This window comes from Thalassophryne amazonica, chromosome 9 (assembly GCF_902500255.1).
Source record: "Thalassophryne amazonica chromosome 9, fThaAma1.1, whole genome shotgun sequence".
Classification (NCBI taxonomy): domain Eukaryota; kingdom Metazoa; phylum Chordata; class Actinopteri; order Batrachoidiformes; family Batrachoididae; genus Thalassophryne; species Thalassophryne amazonica.
The window spans coordinates 18,893,771-18,918,031 of record NC_047111.1 but is presented as its reverse complement, the minus strand read 5'-3'; the positions used below and the strand labels follow the sequence as shown (position 1 = coordinate 18,918,031).

Below are 24,261 nucleotides of genomic sequence, written 5' to 3'. Positions count from 1 at the left end.
AGCAAAGGAAAGCAAAAGTTGAAGCTAAAGGTCAAATATTAGGACTGTGATAATCTGCTGTGGAACAGAGCAGCTCGGGTATCTGATGTCACGCCGACAGATTTCCTGCACACGCGACACAAAAGCGAGAATCAACTGCAACATTAGTGTACTTTTTCTCTGCATTACCAGCATTTTAATTTGGGATTTTTTTGTGCACTGTTGTCGTGCATTTTTTAATATTGGCATTTATTCTTTTATTACTGGAGTCTACTTTGTTTCAAGCTTTGATTTGGGGCAATGTGTGATATAAATGCGGACACATCTATTAAAGAGCTCATATACGAGGGCTGTCTGTAAAGTATAGGTCCTTTTTATTTTTTTCAAAAACTATATGGATTTCATTCATATGTTTTTACGTCAGACATGCTTGCACCCTCGTGCGCATGCGTGAGTTTTTCCACGCCTGTCGGTGACGTCATTCGCCTGTGAGCACTCCTTGTGGGAGGAGTCGTCCAGACCCCTCGTCGGAATTCCTTTGTCTGAGAAGTTGCTGAGAGACTGGCGCTTTGTTTGATCAAAATTTTTCTAAACCTGTGAGACACATCGAAGTGGACATGGTTCGAAAAATTAAGCTGGTTTTCAGTGAAAATTTTAACAGCTGATGAGAGATTTTGAGGTGATTCTGTCGCTTTAAGGACTTCCCACGGTGCGAGACGTCGCTCAGCGCTCCCAGGCAGCGTTATCAGCCTGTTTCAAGCTTAAAACCTCCACATTTCAGGCTCTATTGATCCAGGACGTCGTGAGAGAACAGAGAAGTTTCAGAAGAAGTCGGTTTCAGCATTTTATCCGGATATTCCACTGTTAAAGGAGATTTTTTAATGAAAAAAATGGACGCGCGGCGGCACAGGAAAAACACCTCCGTGTTGATAACCATTTGTAAAATCCAGGCGGCTTTTGATGGCTTTCAGTGGAGTGAGTATATGAGAAATTGTTTATCAGCTGGAGATGTTCCAACTTGTCCTCAAGGCTTCCAACAGAGGTGTTTTTCCTGTGGCGGAGCGTCGCGGCGGCTGCGAGCCGACGCTGCAATCCGCCCGCACGTCTTTCATTAAAAAAATCTCCTTTAACAGTGGAATATCCGGATAAAATGCTGAAACCGACTTCTTCTGAAACTTCTCTGTTCTCTCACGACGTCCTGGATCAATAAAGCCTGAAATGTGGAGGTTTTAAGCTTGAAACAGGCTGATGACGCTGCCTGAGAGCGCTGCGCGACGTCTCGCACCGTGAAAAGTCCTTAAAGCGACAGAATCACCTCAAAATCTCTCATCAGCTGTTAAAATTTTCACTGAAGACCAGCTTAATTTTTCGAACCATGTCCACTTCGATGTGTCTCACAGGTTTAGAAAAAATTTTGATCAAACAAAGCGCCAGTCTCTCAGCAACTTCTCAGACAAAGGAATTCCGACGAGGGGCTGGACGACTCCTCCCACAAGGAGTGCTCACAGGCGAATGACGTCACCGACAGGCGTGGAAAAACTCACGCATGCGCACGAGGGTTCAAGCATGTCTGACGTAAAAACATATGAATGAAATCCATATAGTTTTTGAAAAAAATAAAAAGGACCTATACTTTACGGACAGCCCTCATACAAATCGAACCTGAGTATAGGTCGAACTTAATGTTCGACAAATTCACCCCCAGACACTGATATTCACGTATCGTATTTTCCAGAATATAAATCACACGTTAAAAAAAAATGCCTCTTGAACGGGAAAAACTCATATATAAGTCACACCGAGGTATAACACACTTTTTTCTCTGCATTATCAGCTCTTAATTTGGGATTTTTGTGCGTTGTTGAAGTGTACTTTATTTATTAACGGCATTTATTATTTTATTATTAGAGTTTATTTAGTTCTGTGCTTTGATTCCTGTAGAAGTCCAATATAAATAATCATAGTTGTTCTTCTTATCAATCAAGAAATTTCAGTATACAAGTCAAAACAGATTATAATTCCCAGGACCTCCCCAACTAGTAAAAAAAACAAAACAAAAAAAAAAAACAGAAAACCCCCCAAAAACCACAAGTTATACTCTGGAAAATACAGTAGTTATTACAATTATTATTAGCAGCAGTAACAAACATGATTTTTTTGGTATACAAGTCACACTGGAGTATAAGTCACATGACTTACCAAAGTAGTAAAAAAAAAAAAAAAAAAAAAAAACACAACTTATACTCTGGAAAATACAGTAGTTATTACAATTATTAGTATTAGCAGTAGCAGTAACAAACACATGACTTTTTTGGTATACAAGTTGCACTGGAGTATAAGTCCCAGGACTTACCAAACTAGTAATAAAAAAAAAAAAACAACTTATACTCTGGAAAATACAGTAGTTATTACAGTTATTAGTAGTAGCAGTAACAAACATGATTTTTTTTTGGTATATAAGTTGCACCAGAGTATAGCTCACAGGACTTACCAAACTAGTAAAAAAAAATGCAACTTGTACTCTGGGAAACATGATAGTTATTATAATTATTATTAGTAGTAGTAACAAACTTTATTTTGTATTTTTCAGTGTATATATAAGTCGCACTGGAGTATAAGTCACAGGACGTCCCAACCCAGTTCAAAAAAAAAGAAAAAAAAAAGAAAAAAAAAAAGAAAGTGATTTATACACCGAAAATATAGTACTTACATCTGGTTAAAGTTATTTACATGAGCTGCATCATCATAACTGTGCCAATACATGCTGTTTGCATCAGCAGCTGAAAGTGTTTCATGGAACCAAAGCAACTTTTCCCGAGACAGAAGAAGACCCTGCAGCTTCTCTGCAGAAGTCTCCTCTGTGGCCTCCTTACGAACGCTCACATTAATAAAGTTAAACACAGAAATTAGCATTTGATTAATGGTGGAGTGAAGAAAGGGGTTCTCAGGTGGTTTGTGTTCCAACAATCTTAGAACCAGAAACCCGTTCAGGAAGTGGAATGTCAGATTTGGGTGTGAATAACTGATGGGTTTTGCGTTTTTTTGTTGTTGTTGTTATTATTTTTAACCCCACGATCCCCAGTCAGTACCATATTCCTGCTGTGGAGATTTGTTTTTCTTACAAGCCAAAGTCGAGATAAGATAATTCAGCACGGCCTGTTCTTAGACTGTAACTGTAATCTAACATGACTGATTACATTATAACACACTGTCTCACTTCCTATTGGGAGAAAACTGGTTTATCTTTGAAGACAAGAAACGTTAATAATTAATCCTTTGGGGTTTGGGGTGGATCTCCTGGTATCACGCCAACAGCCAAAAGGCATCGAGCCTTCAGCACGGCCTGTTCTTAGACTGTAACTGTAATCTAACATGACTGATTACATTATAACACACTGTCTCACTTCCTATTGGGAGAAAACTGGTTTATCTTTGAAGACAAGAAACGTTAATAATTAATCCTCTGGGGTTTGGGGTGGATCTCCTGGTATCACGCCAACAGCCAAAAGGCATCGAGCCTTCAGCACGGCCTGTTCTTAGACTGTAACTGTAATCTAACATGACGGATTACATTATAACATACTGTCTCACTTCCTATTGGGAGAAAACTGGTTTATCTTTGAAGACAAGAAACGTTAATAATTAATCCTTTGGGGTTTGGGGTGGATCTCCTGGTATCACGCCAACAGCCAAAAGGCATTGAGCCTACAGTTCCTAAAGCACACAGAAGATCAATATTTCCTTTATGCTGTCTGGAAGTCAGGCTACAAATCAAAGTCTGGGCAACAGTCCATATCAAGCAAACTACCCTTTAAGATACTTCTCTGAGGACGAGGGGGAGAACTGCACAGTCTTTGGAGGCATGGTGAAGGTTTATGCCTGGAGACTTGGATGTTGACCAGTGACCTGAGATGACAACTGGATATCTTTGGTATGACATGTCTTTAGGGGATTCTTGGGTGTCACCGGAATGAGTTTGTGTCAATCAAACAGTAACTTAAGGAGATTGATGAGACGTAACAACATCAGCATTAGCGTTTTGGCCATGTGCCTCAATTCTCAGGGAACAATCCGGCACACAGGTGCCTCAGTGATGAGGATCCCAACAACCGGAAATGGCCAAGGACATGCTCACATATCACCTGGCTATGACAGGTAGATGGTAACTTTAGAGAGGTGGGACTGGACCAAAATCACATGAAGTGCAGAGCCACTAAAAGCAGCTGATACTTTCAATAAGGTGGCAGCATAACTGCCTCTGCAGAAACAAGATATTAAATTTGGAACAGCTACAGCATGGCTAGCGTCAAATAAATTGGATGTAACTTTGAAATATATTCTACCAAATTATGTAGAGTACAGCTTTTTTCATGACACTATGAAATAATTTCTGTTACATGTTCTGTTTTGTGTTGTCAGTTGTAATTGTGAACTTGTTCAGTAACATTCATTTGTGTATGTGCATGTATGTATATCTATGTATGTTATATGTGTATATGTGTGTGTATGTGTGTAATTATGTATGTATGTGTAGGTGTATGTTGGTGTGTGTATACATGTATACTGTATAGTAAGTCCCTTCAGCTGCTCCCTTGTTTGCACTCGGGGTCGCCACAGCAAATCCAAGGTGGATCTGCATGTTGATTTGGCACAGGTTTTACGCCGGATGCCCTTCCTGACGCAACTCCACATTACATGGAGAAATGTGGCAGGGGTGGGATTTGAACCCAGAACCTTCCGAACTGAAACCAAGCGCATTAACCACTTGGCCACCACCCCTGCTACATGTATACTGTATATGTATGTAAATATGTATGTAGACGAAGACAGTGTTCACTTGATATGTTTATGATAATGGGATCTGAGTTTGTGTTGTTAAATGTGTTTGTAGTATGGCCCAAGCAGAGGGTCACCCCTTAGAGTCTGGTCTGCTTGAGGTTTCTTCCTCAATACATCAGAGGGAGTTTTTACTTACCACTGTCGCTTGTGTGCTTTCTCTGGGGGTTGGTAATGTGTATATATGTATGTATGTATATATGGGGTGGGCGTTTATAAGCTTTGTTTCTGCTCACCCCCTTTTTGGTCACACATGTCACTGTGGAACTGTCTTGTATATCAGTTTTGTTATTGACAAGTTGTGTGCCAAATAAATAAGTTCAAGTTCACATGATCCAACAGTGTGAACTCAAAGAGCTTGGAATCAAAGTTGGGTGGAATGTACACTTGGATGCTGAGAGCTGATTTTATTTCATGAAGAAGCTACTTCCACAAAGAAGCAATCACATGGAAACTGCTAGCCACATCAGCTATAACCCATCAAAGGCACGTGTGCTTTACCGGAGACCGCTGGCATCATAAACAAGAGCCAGATAGCGGGTTTTTGCTCTGAACACCTAGATGTGGTTGTGCTAGGGTATGTCAGCCAGTAACAACATTTATCAACCAACCATGCTCAGACACTGGTTGACCCCTTAAATTTGATGAAGGGTCACGATGGATGGATGTCTGAGCTAGCTCAATCTGATGACGATGATAGTAGTTGTCATCCAGGGTCAAGAGTAGTTCTGTAGTATTGTGGAAAAACAAATTAATACGTAGCAACAGGGGTTGATGACCCCTGGTGTTGAAGATGCAGACTCGCAGACACTCGACATACACAAAAACAAAGCCCTGAAAACACTTATTTATGTCAATCAAAGGAAAAAGGTAAACTCAACCAAGAAGGTGTAATCCATCACATCGTCACTAACTTGTCCAGGAATGTCAAGGCATTCGGGCACAGGACTTCCACAAAAGACCTCGAAACATTAACAATAGATGAAGGACGACCACAAGGTACCAAAGGCCTCCAAAGACATTATGGTTAGGGAGAAGATAAGCTTTCAGGAATCCTTCAATAGTGTCAAAAAAATGTCCCAAGGAAGTATTCTTCAGTTTCCCCAGTTTGATACCAGCTTATACTGGGGCAACAGTCTTTATGCCAACTTTGGTCCATTTGTGTCCACTGGCTAAAGATCTTTACTGAATTCATGATGTTTTTTTGATGTAATCTTGTTAACCAGTTGATATAATGGTAAATGTGTTATGCAGATATGAGATCATGTAATACGTTAACATTACCACACAAACATTCCATGTTCGACTGGGTGCTAACTAGCGACCACACAGCCTCCTACAGACTCTGATCTCACAAACAGTGTGGAGCAGAAGAACACTTTGGTCTTTGGCTTGAAGCCAAAGGGCGCTGAACTCCAAACTGCTGGCGTCAGGACGGAGGTTCCTCCCTTCACCACTTCCCTCAGTGCCTCAGTGCTGACTTTTCAAATTCAGCCAAGTTCTGCACAAAATGTCGAATCAGGCTGCGACTCAATGCAGCTCAAGAGGAATTGATCCAAAAACATACTGCGTGCCTACAGACTGAACACTGTGAAGCAGGTCATGTGTAGAACATCCTTTCAAGGTCATGTGATGCTGAGAAAATCAGTTTAGTGGTTTAGTCATCAACAACTTTTTCAGTAGTTTTTTTTTTTAATTAACCAAAATTACCAAAGTGGTTCCACCTTCTCAATCATGAAGATCTACAGCTTAGAAAAATTGTAAAGTGATAATATTTCAGTTCTAGCCTTTGCTTTGGACAACATAAACAACTTAGAGACATTGACCCAGACAGACTCCAAGAACTGATGCCAACTTTTCACCACATTTGTGGCATTTTAGGAACTAAACACGCTAATGAATACCAATTAAAAGAACTCATTACTGCAAATTAACTAGAGAATTTACAAATGTTTTAAATATTTTGTTATCAGACATGTAGAAGCTACTGTTTTATAATAACAAGAACAACTTTTAAACTGTCTGTTGCCTTCACATTTTGGTTAATAACTCTGGCAGATTTCAGAAAATATGCAAGAATCTCATCACACTTAATCTGGACTGAAAGTAAAAACAAGTCAAACAATGAGTGTGTTAAAGAAACCTGGATACAGAATGAAGAATACAACCCAAAGAACTTTGCTTAACGACATCTGATTCATAAATTATCTGGTGGTTATTTTTTTCTGTAAAATTAAGCAATTACATTTTTGAAAATGTCTCACACACACACACACACACACACACACACACACACACACCACACACACACACACACACACACACACACACACACACACACAAAAAAAAAAACACAACAATTCAAGCAATGACCACAACTTATTTGTTTTCATCAAATAGTTTTACATCCTGTCACACATAGCCGGAATCACGCAGAGTGGTGTCGGATTTATGAATCGACGCACATCCAAAAAGTATTGGATTTCAGTTCCAAAGCGTTCCGACAGCCATCTGCGGAAGTCCACACAGTTGGTCAAAATCGGCCGGCGGCCCTGAGTGTGACGCACATGTTCAAAACTCTCTGGGCATGGTCGAGATGGGACACCTATCCAACAGCTGTCTGAACGCCATCTGACTGCAATTTACATATCCTGAAGGCAGCACAAACAGGATCGAAATGATATTCATATATATCCACGCCATATGTGCAACAGAATTAAATGTGATTAAGCAATAATTGTTTATTACAGTGGTCAGCTGTGAGCCTCTGATGTGAGGTGTGACAGCGTGCGCCAGCCGCCATGGTGTCGCAGATCTGATGGACACAATATTTCACATTAGGGATGTGAATTGTACAACAACTCACAATTCAATTCGATTCCGATTCTTGGGGTGACGATTTAATTCAGAATCAATTTTCAATTCAAAGAGCTCTGAGAAATAGTTATATTACTTAAAAGTGTTTATGTTTAAGAAAATGCAGCTTTAGAAGGTTAATCAAGTGTTTCTAAAGATGTAAATTTACTTATCTGCTTTGCTCGTTCAGAGTTGGCTGGCAGTTTAGCGAAGTGATGGATTGTGCACTGGTCAGTAGTCAGCAGAGACCGCTGCTCTGCTTATTTTAGCTCCGGGTGATGGCGTAGCATGTGGGCTTGCGGATTTGAAGTGTTTCCGAAGTACTTGACTTTCATTTTGCAGCTTTTGAACACTGCATAAGTCATGTCAAGCTCCTTCTTACGCAGCAAATAATAAAATCCAAAATGCGTCCAAACATTTGCCTTCAGCAAAGACGGTGCTGCCTGAATTAGCTCTTCGTCCGCCATGCTAAGGTGCAGCTCACGAATGAATGAAGCACACTGGACTCTCCCCTTGTGAGGACGCTGTAGTACAGAGGCCGTTGCCTGACAAACAGTACACACAGCTAGTAAGCAAGAAAATGTTTAAAAAATGCTTTTTAAAAATTGATTCTTGGACATTTTGGATCGATTCAGAATCTTAATAAATAAGAATCGCAATCGGACGTGAATCGATTTTTTCCGGCACCCCTATTTCACATTATTTATGTCACCCATGAGGAGGAATTTTATCTGTACTGTAAGGTCTATTATGGATATAACAGCCTGTCCAGATCTGCAGCGCCGTATGCTGTGCCACACATTGAACCGCAGTGGACACGGTGCTTTCGGTTTGATCGCACTGTGTTCACATCACATGCACATGGATGACTGCGTGTTTAACCTTACAGCTGGTTTAAACACAGTTTTAAACCAGTTTAATGCAGAATACATACAGTGAGGAAAATAAGTATTTGAACACCCTGCGATTTTGCAAGTTCTCCCACTTAGAAATCATGGAGGGGTATGAAATTTTCATCTTAGGTACATGTCCAAAGTGAGAGACATAATCTGGAAAAAAAAAATCCGGAAATCACAATGTATGATTTTTTAATAATTTATTTGTATATTACTGCTGCAAATAAGTATTTGAACACCTGTGAAAATCAATGTTAATATTTGGTACAGTAGCCTTTGTTTGCAATTACAGAGGTCAAACATTTCCTGTAGTTTTTCACCAGGTTTTCACACACTGCAGCAGGGATTTGGTCCACTCCTCCAAACATTTTCTATTGAGTTCAGGTCTGGAGACTAGCCAGGCCACTCCAGGACCTTGAAATGCTTCTTACGGAGCTCCTCCTTAGTTGCCCTGGCTGTGTGTTTGGGATCATTGTCATGACCAGTCCCAGCAGAAGACTGCCCCTCCCTGAGCCTGGTTCTGCTGGAGGTTTCTTCCTGTTAAAAGGGAGTTTTTACTTCCCACCGTCGCCAAGTGCTTGCTCACAGGGGGTCATTTTGACCGTTGGGGTTTTTCTGTAATTATTGTATGGCTTTTGCCTTACAATATAAAGCGCCTTGGGGCAACTGTTGTTGTGATTCGGCGCTATATAAATAAAATTGATTTGATTTGATGCAGGAAGACCCAGCCATGACCCATCTTTAATGCTCTTACTGAGGGAAGGAGGTTGTTTGCCAAAATCTCGCAATACATGACCCCATCCATCCTCCCTTCAATACAGTGCAGTCGTCCTGTCCCCTTTGCAGAAGAGCACCCCCAGAGTATGATGTTTCCACCCCCATGCTTCACGGTTGGGATGGTTTTCTTGGGGTTGTTCTCATGCTCTAAACATGGTAAGTGGAGCTGATTCAAAAAAGCTCTATTCTGGTCTCATCTGACCACATGACCTTCTCCCATGCCTCCTCTGGATCATCCAAATGGTCACTGGTGATCTTCAAACGGGGCTGGACATGTGCTGGCTTGAGCAGGGGGACCTTGCTGCCCTGCAGGAGTTTAAACCATGACAGCATCATGTGTTACTAATGTAATCTTTGTGACTGTGGTACCAGCTCTCTTCAGGTCATTGACCAGGTCCTCCTGTGTAGTTCTGAGCTTTCTCAGACTCATCCTTACCCCACAAAATGAGATCCTGCATAGAATCCCAGACCGAGGGAGATGGCCAGTCATCTTGTGTTTCTTCCACTTTCTAATAAATAATCATAACAGTTGTTGTCTTCTACCAAGCTGCTCGCCTGTTGTTCTGCAGTCCATCCCAGCCTTGTGCAAGTCTACAGTTTTGTCCCTGGTGTCCTTAGACAGCTCTTTGGTCTTGGCTATGGTGGACAGGTTGGAGTGTGATTGATTGAGTGTGTGAACAGGTGTCTTTTATACAGGTAACAAGTTCAAACAGGTGCAATTAATACAGGTAAAGAGTGCAGAATAAGAGGGCTTCTTAAAGAAAAATTAACAGGTCTGTGTGAGCCAGAATTCTTGCTGGTTGGTAGGTGATCAAATACTTATTTGCAGCAGTAACATACAAATGAATTATTAAAAAAATCATACATTGTGATTTCCGGATTTTTTTTAGGTTATGTCTCTCACAGTGGACATGCACCTAAGATGAACATTTCAGACCCCTCCGTGATTTCTAAGTGGGAGAACTTGCAAAATCGCAGGGTGTTCAGATACTTATTTTCCTCACTGTAAGTGAATCTTCTTGTCAGGTCTGATGGAGTTCCATGTGAAACAAACAATTATTCAATTAATCGGTTACTGAGAAAATGATTAAGGCCACAGTCTTTGGATCACTGACCATTAGGCTGTACTTGTTAGGTTTTACTAGTTATTTGTATCATTTATGTCCTAACTTTTGTTGTGTTTCTTTGTGATTATTGCCTTGTTCCTTCTGCTACAATTCATTTTTCTGTGTCCAGTCAGAAATTATTTGTCTGTTCTGGAGTTTTCTCAAATACAAAATTCACAAGATGACTGTCACCCGTTTGACTGTTGCTTTAGTGAATATAGATAATGTCAAAAAAATTCTAGCTGGATTTTGATTACATTTTATGCAAAAGTGGTTCTTGGCTTGGGGGTACATGGAATAAATCCTCATGTGAGCCAGATTCACCTTAAAACCTTTACATTCATATCGTTCAATAATGTTCTTGTGACATCACAAAGGCTTGATGGAGAGGAAGTCTTTGTTAGCAGAGGCCATGACTGTTTGCTTTAATTCCACTGGCAGCGGTATGACGATGCACTCCGATTGGTGTCCTTGATTATCTGTGAAACTCATTGTTTCCTAATCCTAGTCCTGAGGACCCAAAAGACTGGAAGATTTATTTTAGTCCCTGATCTACTCAGACCAGGTCACCTATCAACAGCCAGCTACAGAAAATGTTCAGGACTTTTGGTTCCAATGACCAGGATTGGATATGTTTTTTTAGGTTTTTTTTACAAGAAAAGAAGAAGTAACAATTTTTAGTGCCGGTCTCTCAGATCTTTAGATACTGTGATATTCTCCATTAGTATCAGTATAAATTAAAAATAAACATTTTTAAAGTTCTGTCCAGTTACAAGTTCTGCTTTACAATATGTATAGTTTCCATCAACACCGGTAACTATTTACCTGTAATTCTAGGTTTTGGTGCTGATGGTTTGGGTTGACCAAATTATATAAGCAGGCAACACCAGATCATTACCAGCTCCATCAATCAACAATGTGTACAGCAACTGGGTGCAGCAAATAAACAGCCCGGGAGGGGGGGCGCTAAAAACTGCAACAGACCAAAAGGGCAACACAACACCAGCTGGGGGTTTTCTCTCTGTGCAGCACATGAGCTTGAATACATGTTTTCTGATCTTATTTCAAAGATTTAAACACATAATATCAATGTTAAAAAAACAGGAAGTTGCCGGTAATCCTACAAAAATATTCCATTGATACGAATCACTAACATTTACTACAGAACAAACTGACGACCACAAAAATATAAAATATGAAAATATATACAATCATAAGTCACCTACTTTGTTTGTGCAACATAAGTCCTCAACTCTGTCTTAGTCCCCTTCCCAACTATAGACAGTCATATCTCCTGTTTTTAACAAAGTACAGACAAGGTATTGGTGGGTTCAGTGGATGTATAAGTGATGTCACAGAGGGCATGTCCATTATTATTACAGTCTATGGTTTCTGCATCCAAACACAGCCAGACTCACTCAGTTTCACCTTTGTTTCAGCACATCTTCTGTTTACCGTGATTTGTTAAAACTGCTAGCAAGCCCAAGAAGGGTTTTCCTTTGTCTCGACTGTTGGGTGCCATCTGAGGTGCCACTGCGTGCACACACGAGAGAACAGGTTGTGGAAGGCGGCATCCCATTCCCATTTCCCTTACAATTTTTGTAAATGTTACACTAACCCGAACCCTAATCCTGTCATCATCTGCTTGAGAAGATCAAACATCATGACACTGGAGGATGGTAAGGACAGTTTATTGGCCGTAGCATTAGCATAACAGGTATGCAGCTCAGCCCAAGCAGTGGGGCCAACACTCGGGCTGCACCTGAAGATTGTTTTCATAACTGATTACTTGATTGATTATTTTCTCAATTACTCGATTGGTTGTTACATTCATAAAATTAAAGCCTGGCCGATATGGATTTTTTGGGGACCAATTCCGACACCAATACATACATACAAAATGCCAATGACTCCTAGTGTTTCAATATCAAACCCTTATGACAAAACAATGTAATTAAGGTTTGAGGTTTTACAGTTTAAATATGAACTTTGGAAAAAATAACTATGAATACAACCAATCAACATGTGTCACGCTGCCTTCTCTCGGATTGGCAGTCCCCATGTCACATCACCTGGCATTATCATAAAATCGATTGTCTGTTTTGGCCCCGCCTACCTGGCGTAGTGTCCTCCTGGCTATTGTCACTAGCAACTTTGCAAATGACTTGGTTTAGATGTACAGCTGGGATTAGGTTTAAGGTTTAATTTGTCTGAAATGCATTTAAAAAAAAGTGATGGCATCTCGTTGTTATTATTAACTGCGTTATTATGACAATAAAGAATTGAACTGGACTGAAAGTGTTGAACTTGTCGTGGCAGTCACCGATCTCGGCAGTGATGCTCACGTCTCTGGGTCCTCTGTCTTTGAGATCGAGAGATGCCTGGAAAGCATGAAGTCACTGGACAGAGAGTCTTTACGGTTCTGGTGCTTCCCGTCTTATTGTACAGCTGTGAGACTTAGATGATAACTAGTGACCGAAGGCAACGACTGGATGTCTTTAGTACCAGGTCTGTCAGAGGATCCTTCAATACAGCTGGAATGACTTTATGTCAAGTGAACGGTGACTCAGGGAGACTGAGCTTCGACATTTTGGACATGTGACACGTTTCTCCACATAAGACCCAGCACACAGAGCCAGAGTGTTGAGGACCTCAGTGGCTGGGGAAGGACAAGGGATGTCCACCCTTCAGACTGATGGTCATGTGGGACCAGTCGTCTGCTTGGGTGGTTGCCATCCAGTTCCAAGTGTCATGGTGGTGTCATGGTTGTAGCACCAGCACATGATCCCAGACTTGACTTGTCCAGCGTCCTGAGACCTCAAAAGACCCCCACCCCCCCGCCATTATTTTATGTTATTTTCAATTATTTTAAAATAAACAACAGGTAAATAATAATTTATTAACTAACACACATACACAGATATATATGACCAACAAATTCCGCTTTAAATGATGCTTTAAAACATAAAAGAAACAATTGTTTTTAATTTTCAGACTATTTTTAAATGGTCGGAAGGAAACAAACAAAGCGTCACGTGCCTGAGCTCCACTTCCGGGAAGCAAATGTTGAAATGTCACGGGCCAAAAATGTCCAAAAAGTGGTCTTACCAGGTCAGATTTTGGTTTGGTTTGAAGCAGGTGTTCCAGGTAGAGATCGGACAGAGCTGTCCGCAGGCCGGGAACCGGGTCGAGGACGACCGCCGCTTCGTTCCTGTTAGATTTTAACGTCATCTTAGCCGGTTAATTATTTAAAAAAAAAAAAAAACCGCACGAACCCGATTATCTCTGTTCAAGGTCCGTCAAAAGTGCTGATAAAAAATTCCTGTGTGATAAAATCCCGCTGAGATAAAAGTCCAGCGCTTTAATGACCGAAGAGTGTGCGGGGACACCGCTGACAAAGCACGTAAACACACCACGGCCACGCGCTGCCTTCAGGGCCCCAGGCAAAACTCGGAATCAAGACAACTCCCACTGCATGGAACTCAAACACTCACAATTCAGCGTACGACTCCACTGGCCAGTGGCCACCTCAGACTTACTTGGGGGAGGGGCACAAAATAAACAAATTGATAAAAGTAGCAGTGCTGCTTTTCCATAAAGTGAAAAATACATGTTTTTATGTATTTTAAGGGGCAGTGGTGGGAGTATTTTTAGACATTTTTATATGTTATTACATTATTTATATATTGCCTATACGGTACAGTATTCCTAATAATAAATTATTATTATCATCAAATTATCTGTGACACAACAAAATTTGTAAATATGTCTTAGAGGAAATAAGCCGACCATCATATTTGAGAAGTTATTAAGTGCAGAGACTTTGCGACTTTTGCTTGCTGAATGAAACAAATGACAGCTGAACCGTTTTTGAATAACGTCCTATCAGTTGACTAATCAGCTGTTTTATTTCACATTGGGAGCTATAAGTCGATGATAAAAAAAATCCATATTTCCGACTGTCAGTGAATGCAGCGTTACCGCAGCGATCGGAGGGGCTGCACAGGGTCAAGAAGAAGCACAATAACAGAAAAGAACAATAGAATTTCCAGCAGCAGACTATGGAGGTGGTGATTATAATGAAACAATGAACTAAAAGCATCTGCATCCAACATCTCTTGTTCCCTGAAGAGAGACTGGCTGCAGGAATTCCCTGATTTTTCCTGAATCCTGGACAAACAGGAAGCCATTGATGCCTGCCTGCTGGTTTTACTGCTCCTACATTCAGATGAGGACCAAACTCAAGTCGTGTTTTTCAGCAGCTTCAACCTTAGAAGCAACAGAAACAAACAATGCCCAAAATACTGGTCATATTGCACCCAGTCAGATTTTTTTGCGATCACATTTTTTTGTTGTTTTTGATTCATATTTCACCTTCATAGTTTTAAATAGACTGCATTTACGTATATAGCGCTTTTCCATCTGCAGCAGAAGCTCAAAGCACTTTACAATAATGCCTCACATTCACATTTGTGTCACAGCATGAAGTGATAAGTATTTTCCCAGGAATGATGGAACAGCTTTAAGTCATTGTTTAATCAGTTTAAAATAATATTGAGATAAAATCAAGTGTGGAAGCAACACGTCACTGCAACCGCCACACGATGGAAATTGTATGGGGTTAGATGGCAACCACCCACAGTTCGTGAACCCAAAGCCAATTTTGACCTAATTGTTAACACTTAAACTGCCCAAACAACACATACAGTCCAGGACAGACAATGGCCAGAATGCCATGTTCCCCCCACAATGCAAGCCACATGCCTCATATGAGGACATAATATGTCATTTAATACATTTTCACACACACACACACACACACACACACACACACACACACACACCCCCCCCCACACACACACACAAAATAAATAAATAAATAAATAAAACCTCAGACATTATTTTTCCACCAGGTGACAGGTCTATATGGGGGGAATAAGAACTGAAAACATGTTTTTATCTGTCTGTCTGGCACTCGATTATTATTAATCTGTACTTTATCTGTATGTGCAGGGGTGGTGGCCAAGTGGTTAATGCGCTTGGGATCAGTGCAGAAGGCTCTGGGTTCAAATCCCACCCCTACCACATTTCTCCATGAAATGTGGAGTTGCGTCAGGAAGGGCATCCGGCGTAAAATCTGTGCCAATTCAACATGCAGATCCACCTTGGATTTGCTGTGGCGACCCCGAGTGCAAACAAGGGAGCAGCTGAAGGGACTTACTATATTTTATCCATATGTGTGCCATATATTTCAAATCAAATGAAATCCATTTTACTTATATAGCGCCAAATCACAACAAACAGTTGCCCCAAGGTGCTTTATATTGTAAGGCAAAAGCCATACAATAATTACAGAAAAACCCCAACGGTCAAAACAACCCCCTGTGAGCAAGCACTTGGCGACAGTGGGAAGGAAAAACTCCCTTTTAACAGGAAGAAACCTCCAGCAGAACCAGGCTCAGGGAGGGGCAGTCTTCTGCTGGGACTGGTTGGGGCTGAGGGAGAGAACCAGGAAAAAGACATGCTGTGGAGGGGAGCAGAGATCAATCACTAATGATTAAATGCAGAGTGGTGCATACAGAGCAAAAAGAGAAAGAAACACTCAGTGCATCATGGGAACCCCCCAGCAGTCTAAGTCTATAGCAGCATAACTAAGGGATGGTTCAGGGTCACCTGATCCAGCCCTAACTATAAGCTTTAGCAAAAAGGAAAGTTTTAAGCCTAATCTTAAAAGTAGAGAGGGTGTCTGTCTCCCTGATCCGAACTGGGAGCTGGTTCCACAGGAGAGGAGCCTGAAAGCTGAAGGCTCTGCCTCCCATTCTACTCTTAAAAACCCTAGGAACTACAAGTAAGTCTGCAGTCTGGGAGCGAAGTGCTCTATTGGGGTGATATGGTACTAAGAGGTCCCTAAGATAAGATGGGACCTGATTATTCAAAACCTTATAAGTAAGAAGAAGAATTTTAAATTCTATTCTAGAATTAACAGGAAGCCAATGAAGAGAGGCCAATATGGGTGAAATATGCTCTCTCCTTCTAGTCCCCGTCAGTACTCTAGCTGCAGCATTTTGAATTAACTGAAGGCTTTTCAGGGAACTTTTAGGACAACCTGATAATAATGAATTACAATAGTCCAGCCTAGCGGAAATAAATGCATGAATTAGTTTTTCAGCATCACTCTGAGACAAGACCTTTCTAATTTTAGAGATATTGCGCAAATGCAAAAAAGTAGTCCTACATATTTGCTTAATATGCACATTGAAGGACATATCCTGATCAAAAATGACTCCAAGATTTCTCACAGTATTACTAGAGGTCAGGGTAATGCCATCCAGAGTAAGGATTTGGTTAGACACCATGTTTCTAAGATTTGTGGGGCCAAGTACAATAACTTCAGTTTTATCTGAATTTAAAAGCAGGAAATTAGAGGTCATCCATGTCTTTATGTCTGTAAGACATTCCTGCAGTTTAACTAATTGGTGTGTGTCCTCTGGCTTCATGGATAGATAAAGGTCGGTATCATCTGCGTAAGAATTAAAATTGAAGCAATGCTTTCTAATAATACTGCCTAAGGGAAGCATGTATAAAGTGAATAAAATTGGTCCTAGCACAGAACCTTGTGAAACTCCATAATTAACCTTAGTCTGTGAAGAAGACTCCCCATTTACATGAACAAATTGTAATCTATTAGATAAATATGATTCAAACCACTGCAGCACAGTGCCTTTAATACCTATGGCATGCTCTAATCTCTGTAATAAAATTTTATGGTCAACAGTATCAAAAGCAGCACTGAGGTCTAACAGGACGAGCAAAGAGATGAGTCCACTGTCTGAGGCCGTAAGATCATTTGTAACCTTCACTAATGCTGTTTCTGTACTATGATGAATTCTAAAACCTGACTGAAACTCTTCAAATAGACCATTCCTCTGCAGATGATCAGTTAGCTGTTTTACAACTACCCTTTCAAGAATTTTTGAGAGAAAAGGAAGGTTGGAGATTGGCCTATAATTAGCTAAGATAGTTGGGTCAAGTGATGGCTTTTTAAGTAATGGTTTAATTACTGCCACCTTAAAAGCCTGTGGTACATAGCCAACTAATAAAGATAGATTGATCATATTTACGATCGAAGCATTAATTAATGGTAGGGCTTCCTTGAGCAACCTGGTAGGAATGGGGTCTAATAGACATGTTGATGGTTTGGAGGAAGTAACTAATGAAAATAACTCAAACAGAACAATCGGAGAGAAAGAGTCTAACCAAATACCAGCATTACTGAAAGCAGCCAAAGATAACGATATGTCTTTGGGATGGTTATGAGTAATTTTTTCTCTAATAGTTAAAATTTTATTAGCAAAGAAAGTCATGAAGTCATTACTAGTTAAAGTTAAAGGAATACTCGGCTCAATAGAGCTCTGACTCTTTGTCAGCCTGGCTACAGTGCTGAAAAGAAACCTGGGGTTGTTCTTATTTTCTTCAATTAGTGATGAATAGTAAGATGTCCTAGCTTTACGGAGGCCTTTTATAGAGCAACAGACTCTTTTTCCAGGCTAAGTGAAGATCTTCTAAATTAGTGAGACGCCATTTCCTCTCCAACATATGGGTTATCTGCTTTAACCTGCGAGTTTGTGAGTTATACCACAGAGTCAGGCACTTCTGATTTAAGGCTCTCTTTTTCAGAGGAGGTACAGCATCCAAGGTTGTGCTCAATAAGGATGTAAAACTATTGACGAGATAATCTATCTCACTCACAGAGTTTAGGTAGCTACTCTGCCCTGTGTTGGTATATGGCATTGGAGAACATAAAGAAGGTGTTGTGGGCTGGGGTGTTTGGCTGGCTTGGTTTTTGTTTTCTGTTTCTCCCACCAGGTGGTATGCATTCAGGACTGAGTGGCTGAGCATTAGGACCTCACCCTGAACACCTGAGGCTTGTTTTCACGTGCAGGTCATCAGGACTCACAGCTGTGGTGTATTATCTCTTGATCAGAGATTGCTGCATTTAAACCTTGAATGCACAGTGTGTGATTGCCAGAGACTCGACCTTGTGAGCAGACGTGTGAGATCGACGTCAGAAGAACAATCTCACCATCACGGAATGCAGAGGACCGCTCCAGGTTGACGCCACAGTCTGTGAAGGAGGATTGGGTGAGGTCTCACGCTCTTCAGCACACTTCCTGAGGTAATTTGGTTTTGGTGACTTTTATGAAGTAATGACAGTGGATTTGGTGTCCCTCACACCTTGTTGTATCGAGCTGTCACGTTATGCTAATTGTCTAATCAGCTTCTGCTGCAGTGGAGATTTGAACTGAGTTGTTCCGTGCCTGCAGGGTGAGAAGCTGATGTATAGATTTAAGCCAGGAAGTGTTTGCTGATTGTGTGCACCTTTGAGTTGTGTCTCTCTGTGTGGAGTTGGACTCACCTCCATGTTTTCTTTCTTCACAGACTTGGTTTGTCGCGGCCACCTGGGGGGTGTTGGCGGGGTCCCTGGGTCCGAACTGCTGTGGCTCCGGCCCGTTTGCGCTGTTGAGAGCGCGCCGTGTTTCCACCTCACCAGACCGCGGACTTTTTAGTTGTTTAGCACTTCACTCACTGTTATGTTTATTCAATTCTGTTACCTTTTGAACCGTGCTCTGCTTATTTTATGCTGGGTCCTTTCAAACGCTGGGTCGGTGCTCCGACCGCGTCCGAAACATAACAGAAGGAATCATATCCTTAAACCTAGTTACAGCGCTTTCTGAAAGACTTCTACTGTAATGAAACTTATTCCCCACTGCTGGGTAGTCCATCAGAGTAAATGTAAATGTTATTAAGAAATGATCAGACAGAAGGGGGTTTTCAGGGAATACTGTTAAGTCTTCAATTTCCATACCATAAGTCAGAACAAGATCTAAGGTATGATTAAAGTGGTGGGTGGACTCATTTACATTTTGAGCAAAGCCAATCGAGTCTAACAATAGATTAAATGCAGTGTTGAGGCTGTCATTCTCAGCATCTGTGTGGATGTTAAAATCGCCCACTATAATTATCTTATCTGAGCTAAGCACTAAGACAGACAAAAGGTCCGAAAAGTCGCAGAGAAACTCACAGTAACAACCAGGTGGACGATAGATAACAACAAATAAAACTGGTTTTTGGGACTTCCAATTTGGATGGACAAGACTAAGAGTCAAGCTTTCAAATGAATTAAAGCTCTGTCTGGGTTTTTGATTAATTAATAAGCTGGAGTGGAAGATTGCTGCTAATCCTCCGCCTCGGCCATGCTGCGAGCGTTCTGGCAGTTAGTGTGACTCGGGGGTGTTGACTCATTTAAACTAACATTCATCCTGCTGTAACCAGGTTTCTGTAAGGCAGAATAAATCAATATGTTGATCAATTATTATATCATTTACTAACAGGGACTTAGAAGAGAGAGATCTAATGTTTAATAGACCACATTTAACTGTTTAATCTGTGGTGCAGTTGAAGGTGCTATATTATTTTTTCTTTTTGAATTTTTATGCTTAAATAGATTTTTGCTGGTTATTGGTGGTCTGGGAGCAGGCACCGTCTCTACGGGGATGGGGTAATGAGGGGATGGCAGGGGGGAGAGAAGCTGCAGAGAGGTGTGTAAGACTACAACTCTGCTTCCTGGTCCCAACCCTGGATAGTCACGGTTTGGAGGATTTAAGAAAATTGGCCAGATTTCTAGAAATGAGAGCTGCTCCATCCAAAGTGGGATGGATGCCGTCTCTCCTAACAAGACCAGGTTTTCCGCATAAGCTTTGCCAATTATCTATGAAGGCCACCTCATTTTTTTGGACACCACTCAGACAGCCAGCAATTCAGGGAGAACATGCGGCTAAACATGTCACTCCCGGTCCGATTGGGGAGGGGCCCAGAGAAAACTACAGAGTCCAACATTGTTTTTGCAATGTCACACACCGATTCAATATTAATTTTAGTGACCTCCGATTGGCGTAACCGGGTGTCATTACTGCCGACGTGAATTACAATCTTATCAAATTTACACTTAGCCTTAGCCAGCAGTTTCAAATTTCCTTCAATGTCGCCTGCTCTGGCCCCCGGAAGACAATTGACTATGGTTGCTGGTGTCGCTAACTTCACATTTCTCAAAACAGAGTCGCCAATAACCAGAGTTTGTTCCTCGGCGGGTGTGTCGCCGAGTGGGGAAAAACGGTTAGAGATGTGAACGGGTTGGCGGTGTACACGGGGCTTCTGTTTAGGACTATGCTTCCTCCTCACAGTCACCCAGTCGGCCTGCTTTCCCGACTGCTCGGGATCTGCTGGAGGGGAACTAACGGCGGCTAAGCTACCTTGGTCCGCACTGACTACAGGGGCCTGGCTAGCTGTCGGATTTTCCAAGGTGCAGAGCCGAGTCTTCCAATTCGCCCAGCCTGGCCTCCAAAGCTACGAATAAGCTACACTTATTACAAGTACCATTACTGCTAAAGGAGGCCGAGGAATAACTAAACATTTCACACTCAGAGCAGAAAAGTGCAGGAGAGACAGGAGAAGCCGCCATGCTAAACCGGCTAAGAGCTAGTAGCTGCACTCAGCTAGCGGATTCCTAAAAACACACAAAGCGAATAATGTGTAAATAATTTAGAGGTGATTCAGCAGAGGGAGTGCTTTAGTTAAGGCATGTGAAGATTACACTGTGAAACAAATCGTTATCTAGTTAACTAGATCAATCTAACTACGCAGATTAAACAGCTAACAGATACAGCAAAACACCGCTGTGGAAGTGATACAATACCGCAGTGAGAGCCAACCACCAGTAGAGGCAGTAGAAGTGATGATGATGATGTTGCTTTCAGGAAACGTGAATTAATATATCTTGAAGAAACATGATTTTTCGCTCTATCCATTTAGGCATAAAAAGTGTTTGATTCCGTGCAGTAATGTTCTCATTATTCCAAATAATACATGTGTGTGGTGAAAAATTGTGCTTTTAGCACAGTTTCCACGCTAAAAGGGCTTGTTGATAGCAAGCACACAATTTCAGTGGCAGTTTAGTGACATTGTTACATTAGTAACAAGTTACATTGCAGTAGAAATGGAAGACCTCCAACCTTTTCAAAAATATTGTTGGGAATAAAATACCACAAAGAGTCAGGGTTTCCAATGCATTTTTGATCCATTTGATCTTAAACGTACTATTTAGAACCTGAAAGTCTAAAAGCTCCAGTCCCCCTGACTCCTTGTGGTTAGTCATTATAGTTCGTTTCACTCCATGCTGTTTATTCTTCCAAACAAAATTCGTGATTAACTTATTGATTTCATTACAAACTGCTTGCTTAACATTAAGAGATTGTGCAGGATAGACAAACCTAGATATTCCTTCTGCTTTTGTTAAGAGTGATCTTCCCCAAATAGAGATATATCTTTGAGTTAGAAACGTTGATAGCTTTCTTCAGTTTAGGAGAGAAGTTAAGGTGCTGGCGCATGGTACTGTCCTTACAGATGTGAATTCCAAGATACTTGACTGTTTCCTTTACAGTTATATTATCAATTGTTGTATCGTCACAGTCATCAAACATAGAATTTCACATTTGGACATATTTAGTTTCAAACCGGAAGCCTCTGAAAATTCTTTAATCTTAGATATCGCTCTCCCAACCTGAAGTTTGTCTTTTAGAAATATAGCAGTATTATCCGCCAATGGAGTTATTTTAATTTCTTTATCAAGGATTTGAATTCCTTTTAATTCCTCATCATTTTTAATACATATTGAAAGTAATTCGACTGCTAATAGAAATAGATACGGGGAAAGTGGACACCCTTGTCATACAGATCTTGTAATGGGAAACCTTGAGATGGTGTTAGGCTAGAGCAGGGGTGGGCAACGAGGGCCGAGACACTGCATGTTTTCCTTGCAACCAATCACCTCAGCAGGTGGGTTGCTGATGAGCTTCTCCCTTGAACATAAACACCTGGTTGTCAATGAAATCACCTGCTGAAACACCTGAACATTAATGAAATCACCTGCTGAAACACCTGAACATTAATGAAATCACCTGCTGAAACACCTGAACATTAATGAAATCACCTGCTGAAACACCTGAACATTAATGAAATCACCTGCTGAGATGATTGGTAGCAAGGAAAACCTGCAGTGCTTCGGCCCTGCATGGCACGATTGCCCACCCCTGGGCTAGAGCATGACACTGCTATTGATATCTTTATAGTGTCTGAATGGTCATTATAAATTTTGAACCAAATCCAAATGCTTGTAAAGCTTTCAATAAGAAGTGATGTTCTACAGTATCGAATGCTTTATAAAAGTCTAAGAATAATATAAGCGCTTGTGAGTCAGTGAGTTCAGGGTAATCCAATAGATCTAAAATTAATTTAATATTGGAGCTTATGTATCTATTGGTCATAAAACCTGTTTGCGTTTCACTTATTAAATCTTTTAGTCCATTTTTTAAGCGATTGGGAAAGATTAGAGCAAGAACTTTATAATCCACATTTAATAAGGTAATAGGTCTCCAGTTTTCTATTTGCGAGATATCTTTTTCTGATTTTGGGATCAAACATATAAGTCCTTGTTTCATAGTATTAGGCATTTCGTTTCTGAAGAGAGATTGTTTTAGAGTATTAAATAGAGGAACTTCAAGAATGTCCCAAAAGTGGTGATAAAATTCTGCAGTTAATCCATCACTGCCAGGAGCTTTCCCTTTTTTTTAAGGATCTAACTGTTGTTAACATTTCTGATTTAGTAAGAGATCTGTCACATTGGGTTTTAAATTGTTCTGAAATGTTTGGAATGAACTCATGGATAGAGTGAATGAATGGGTCACAGACTTCAGGTTGGATGCGCGATGTATATATGTTCTTGAAAAATGTTTCAACATGTCTAGTAATATCCCTTATATTTTGCACATCTTTCAGATCAATTTTGATATTCATAATATTGTTTTTCTTTTGATTTCTTTTTTCTAAAGCAAAAAAGTAGCTTGTATTTCTTTCTCCCTGCTCTAGCCACTTGCATCTAGATCTTACGAATGCACCTTTGGCCAAATCAACATACAAATTATCAATCTCTCCTTTCAATAATTTCATTTGTATTTCTTCGTTCTCATCCAGGGTAGCTTTCTGCAATAATACATTCAGGGTTTCCAATATCTCCTTTTCTTTAATCATCTTATTCTTTTTTATTTCTTTACCACGTTTCATGGCCAGTTCTCTTGTTTTAAATTAAAAAAATTCCCATTTTTGTATACAACTGGGATCTTCTTTACTGAAAATCTGCTTAGCTAATCGCCTAACAATGTCGCAAAAGATACTTCAAGAAGGTTACTGTTCATTTTCCGATATCATCATCATCATCGTCTTCTTCTTCTGTGACGTTTAATGGCAGCTTTGCACTCTTAGTGCATTACCGCCATCTACTGGATTGAGGTGTGATCTTTAGCAAAACACTGTGAAATCAGGCCTCTGGCGGCGGGCTGCCTGATTGGTCTGTTGAGCACAGAATTTGCCTAACGTCGCTCAGTCATTGGTCGACATAGGTACCGGGCTGCTCGACCGCTTCGGTGGCTGTGGCTGTTTCTCAGGAGGGGTATCCGGCGTAAAACTTATGGCAAATTACCAATGCGGATCTGGCTGTGGCGACCCCGAACGGAAAAAAAAAAACAAAAAACGGGAGGAGCCGAAATGACAGCATGTCTGTGGGGCATAAAAGTGTTCAGCCATCTAGTGGTGAAGTGTGGTCACTGCACACGCATGCGTGCTGTATGAAGTGGTCACGTGCTCCTTCTTCAGGTCTTTATCTCTGATGGGTAGAAGTCTCTCTGAGTGTGACAGCGAGC

The 24,261-nt window shown here is 40.9% G+C and overlaps 1 protein-coding gene across 1 annotated transcript in view; it reads right to left on the bottom strand.

Annotated features, from left to right (window-relative positions):
• Positions 1-13,875, bottom strand: part of mpp1 (membrane protein, palmitoylated 1) — a 30,992-nt gene extending 17,117 nt beyond the window's left edge. The window contains exon 1 of the mRNA XM_034177720.1: positions 13,559-13,875. Within this exon, the coding sequence (XP_034033611.1) occupies positions 13,559-13,681 (123 nt within the window). The 5' untranslated portion in view covers positions 13,682-13,875. The remainder of the gene's footprint in view (positions 1-13,558) is intronic.
• Positions 13,876-24,261: the final 10,386 nt, after the last annotated feature.